The following is a 4,037-nucleotide window of genomic DNA, read 5'->3' on the forward strand; positions in this document are numbered from 1 at the left end:
TTTTTTTTTTTTTTTTTTTTTTTTTTTTTTTTTTTTTTTTTTTTTTTTGTTTTTTTTTTTTGTCAGGTGAAATTTGTGCAGAATATTTTTTTAAAATTTTTACGGAAACTTTTACAACAGTCAATTGCAAATTTATGAATTTTTCCGCAAAATTTATGATTTTAATCTCTGATTTGAAGTCCTTCTTTTAAGCATTTTATCACATATTGCACAGTTCAATTGAATACAGTAAACTAATTTAACATATTCATTACTGATTTACCTCTTATGAAGACAAATAATCAAATTTGGTTTATTTATTACGACTACAAGTCATTTTTAAATGATAAAATAAAATATTACGGAGTTAACAAGCAAAAATTAAAATATAATTTTGCTATTATAGGTTTGATACTAAATTGTTAATAAAGAAATGAAAAACTTAATGAAAAATAATTAAATAAAAAAAGCAATTGTAAAAGCAAAAGTAATTTTAATTCTGAGATCCAAAACATTTAAATGTACGATGACTTTCGTGGGGTAACATTTTTGTTACTATTTGATTAAAAAATTAACTTTTACTTTGTTTTTAAAATATTCTGTGCAGTTTTGCTAAGAATAGATTATACATCTTATTATCAAATACCCATTGTGAAATATTCATTTTAATTATTGAATTTTTATTACCTATTTCAATATAAGTTATAAGTGAGTGAGCACTTTTGGGAGCCACTGTAATTATTAAAAATTATTGATATATAATCACCTGAAACGGTTTTCTTTTCCTTAATGAAAATATATTAAACAATACTTATCCAAGGTTTTATTGGTTATTCTGATTTTGTCATTTTGTAGGTACACTTTAAGCAAATACTACTTAAAGTAACACATTAAATTCAATAAAAATAATTAAAATTATTCAATAAAAACAATATATTCTGCAAGCTAAACATATTATTTTCTCCACGTCTTAATTTTTTAAAAATTAATGTTGTACCAGAACATTAAAAAATAATGAAAAAATATCTTGTAAGAAAATCATTTTTTTTTCAAGATATGTTTAAAAAAAATGACATTTTGAATAAGATATTTTATAATACAGACACTTTTCTTGTACACATCCTACACTTTATAAGAAAAAAGGAAAAAAAACACAAACCTGGAAATTTTAAGATTTTTACCTGGAAAAATCAGGGAAATTTGAAATCTGTTTTGAGTGGCCATACTGTCTTTACAACTAAATTAATCTTGAAAACTTACCGAGTGAAATAGTAACTAATAAACCAGCTTATTCATATTTATTTTTATTAGAAAAACTTTGATTTTAAACCATGAAAGCTAACTCTTATTACAAATAATGTTAACATTCAATTAGGTAGTTATAACATATTATTTTTGAAATTTTTCACTGTTCTTGTAGATTTAATTGTGTTCTGAAAGTTGTTCTCATTCTTTATGAAAGTTGTTAACTGTTAAATTTTAAAAAGTTTTATTTTGTAATATTTTAGTCACACTTTTATAATTTTGTAAATAAATCAGGGGCCTGTCCAGGCCAAATTTACTACCGTTGTTTAGTGGTACCTTCACAAATTCAACTTTAGAAAAAACGGTAGTTTCACAAAATACTTTTTCTTGAAATTTTATTTTTGTTTGCTGTAAGAAACGATAAATTCATATTTTTGTGTTGATAATAACATAGTATAATAGTTGTAATACAATTTTTAATTTTCACAAAATAGGTACCTCTCAGAAAAACCTAGACAGACCCCTGTAAATATTAGATATTATAAAGACGACTGGAATATAAATTAGTAAAATCCTGTTTAAAAGCAATTTATTAAAAAAAAAAATCATAAAACTTTTAGTGCACTGAAAAACTTAAAAAAAAACACTTAAAATAACTTAAAAATACTAGTAAGAAATAATTCTAAATTTTATTCATACATGAAATTACTGTAAGATTTTTTATATATGTATTTTTTTGTGTGGATAGTTTTATTTGACTTATTTTATGTACAACTGAAAACTTACTGAGCAAAATAGTAAATCATATTTATTTATTTTTATAAATAGACTTCAATTTAATAAATCATTGAAGCTAACTTTAATCACGAATAATATCATGTTAATGTTAATATTCAATTCACGGTAGTTACAACTAACAAATATTAGCATCAGTTGAAACTTTTTCTCTGTTTCTGTTGATGTAATTGTGTTCTAAACATTCTTTATGAAAGTTGTTTACTATTGAAAATGTTTAAAAAAAAGCTTAACTTAGTAAAATTTCAGTCATGTTTTTTCAATTTTGTAAATTAATATTAGGTATTAAGATGACAATCAGGCTATTACTTCATGTATTTCTGCCTAAGATCAATTTTTTTTTTTTTTTTTAANTTTTTTTTTTTTTTTTTTTTTTTTTTTTTTTTTTTTTTTTTTTTTTTTTTATAATGGCATAAATTTTTAAGCACACACTAAAGAAAGTTTATCTAAAGATTTGCGAAATGTTTGTATGAATGAAAGAATGGATTCATAATAAATCTTTATGAATTAAAAAATAAAAACATTCCCAAAATGAAACTGAATTGATAAAATGTGAATTTTTTTTTTTCATTTAAGGAATATCTTACATAATTTTGTTTTTATTATTTTTATTGCCCTGTGATATATACAGTGGAGCATCGTTTATACGACGCCCAAGGGACCACCGAAAAACGTCGTATAATCGATTTTTACTTTTAAAACTGAAACTAACTCTGTTTTCAGTTAATTTTAATGTTTAGCGTGTTGATTTGCATAAATTTCTAAATTAGACAAAGCAAAACAAACAAATAACCAAAGAAGAAAAATTGCAGTGAGCAATTTGAATGTATGTTACTTTAAATTATATTTTCTTGCTATTAGTCTCTACAATGCAATGCTTTGAATAGCGAGTTGAACTTACTACTTTCTATGATGAAATTTTAGATTCTAATCACGGCCAAATCTAATGGCTGAAGCGCACTTGTGCAATTTGCAGGAAAAAAAGAGAGCTTTTACCTTTTCCAAAATAATTAGTGTCGATGGGTGCGCTTGACATTGGTCGATGAATAGCAAAATTTTTATTTTATCCCTCTTCGTAACATTGTCAAGTTTTTTCAGTCATCTAGTAAAAATTACGGTCGTCATCCAAGCATTCTTGTTGGCACCCTTTTCTGTATCACTCATGTTGGCAAATTCCGCCCTTTTTTAAAATACACAAGAAAAAATAAAAAATTAAGTAAACGTGAACAAAATCTAAAAACCGACGTATAACCGATTCCGTGCGTCGTATAAACGATATATTTTTACATTAAAATGAATCGGAATGATTTGGGACCACACTAAAACGTCGTATAAGTGATCGTCGTATAAACGATGCTCCACTGTAATTAATTATATCTTTAATGTTGAAGTCGAGCTACACCATTGAAAATAATGGTAATTTGTTGAGTGTGTTGTATAATGTAAGATTGAGAAAATAGGTTTGCAGTCTACTTAAAATGTCTAGATACATTGTGACGTATGTTTGCATACACTTTAATTGTTGAGGTTTATATTAGTCTTGAGGTTCTATTTCTGGGTTGAACAAAATTTCATGAACACTGAATTTCGTTTTACATTTTGAAATTAATAAAATCTAAAAAAGTAATTATTTAATTGTAAAATATTTGGAATAATATATGATTTTTTTTTTTTTTTTTATAGGTCAAGTTATAAATCTTGGCTGAGGAAGCTAAATCCTTTTACTAAAAAAGAAAAGGAAGAGCAACCAGTTAATTGACTTTATTTTATTTGTACATAGTTTTAAAAATAAAGATTAGATTTTTTTCACATGAAAATTATAGTATGTTTGATTTATAACAACTTATGATTTCAAAATATTTTTCCTTCTAAAAACAGTTACGCATAAACTTATAATGTTGGTAAGTCGTATTGAAATATTTTAAAGTTATCATTTTTCTTTCATTATTATTACTAACACCATTGCACATAGTAATTCCCCCCCCCCTTTCTATTCAATATTGTATTTTAAAGCTTTT

At 24.4% G+C, this 4,037-nt stretch overlaps 1 protein-coding gene across 1 annotated transcript in view; it reads left to right on the forward strand.

Moving 5' to 3' along the window:
• Positions 1-3,836, forward strand: part of LOC107437906 (mitochondrial ribosomal protein L28) — a 16,793-nt gene extending 12,957 nt beyond the window's left edge. The window contains exon 7 of the mRNA XM_016050044.3: positions 3,703-3,836. Within this exon, the coding sequence (XP_015905530.1) occupies positions 3,703-3,778 (76 nt within the window). The 3' untranslated portion in view covers positions 3,779-3,836. The remainder of the gene's footprint in view (positions 1-3,702) is intronic.
• The last annotated feature ends 201 nt before the right edge of the window (positions 3,837-4,037 follow it).

The sequence above is a fragment of the Parasteatoda tepidariorum genome, chromosome 2, assembly GCF_043381705.1.
Source record: "Parasteatoda tepidariorum isolate YZ-2023 chromosome 2, CAS_Ptep_4.0, whole genome shotgun sequence".
Taxonomy (NCBI): domain Eukaryota; kingdom Metazoa; phylum Arthropoda; class Arachnida; order Araneae; family Theridiidae; genus Parasteatoda; species Parasteatoda tepidariorum.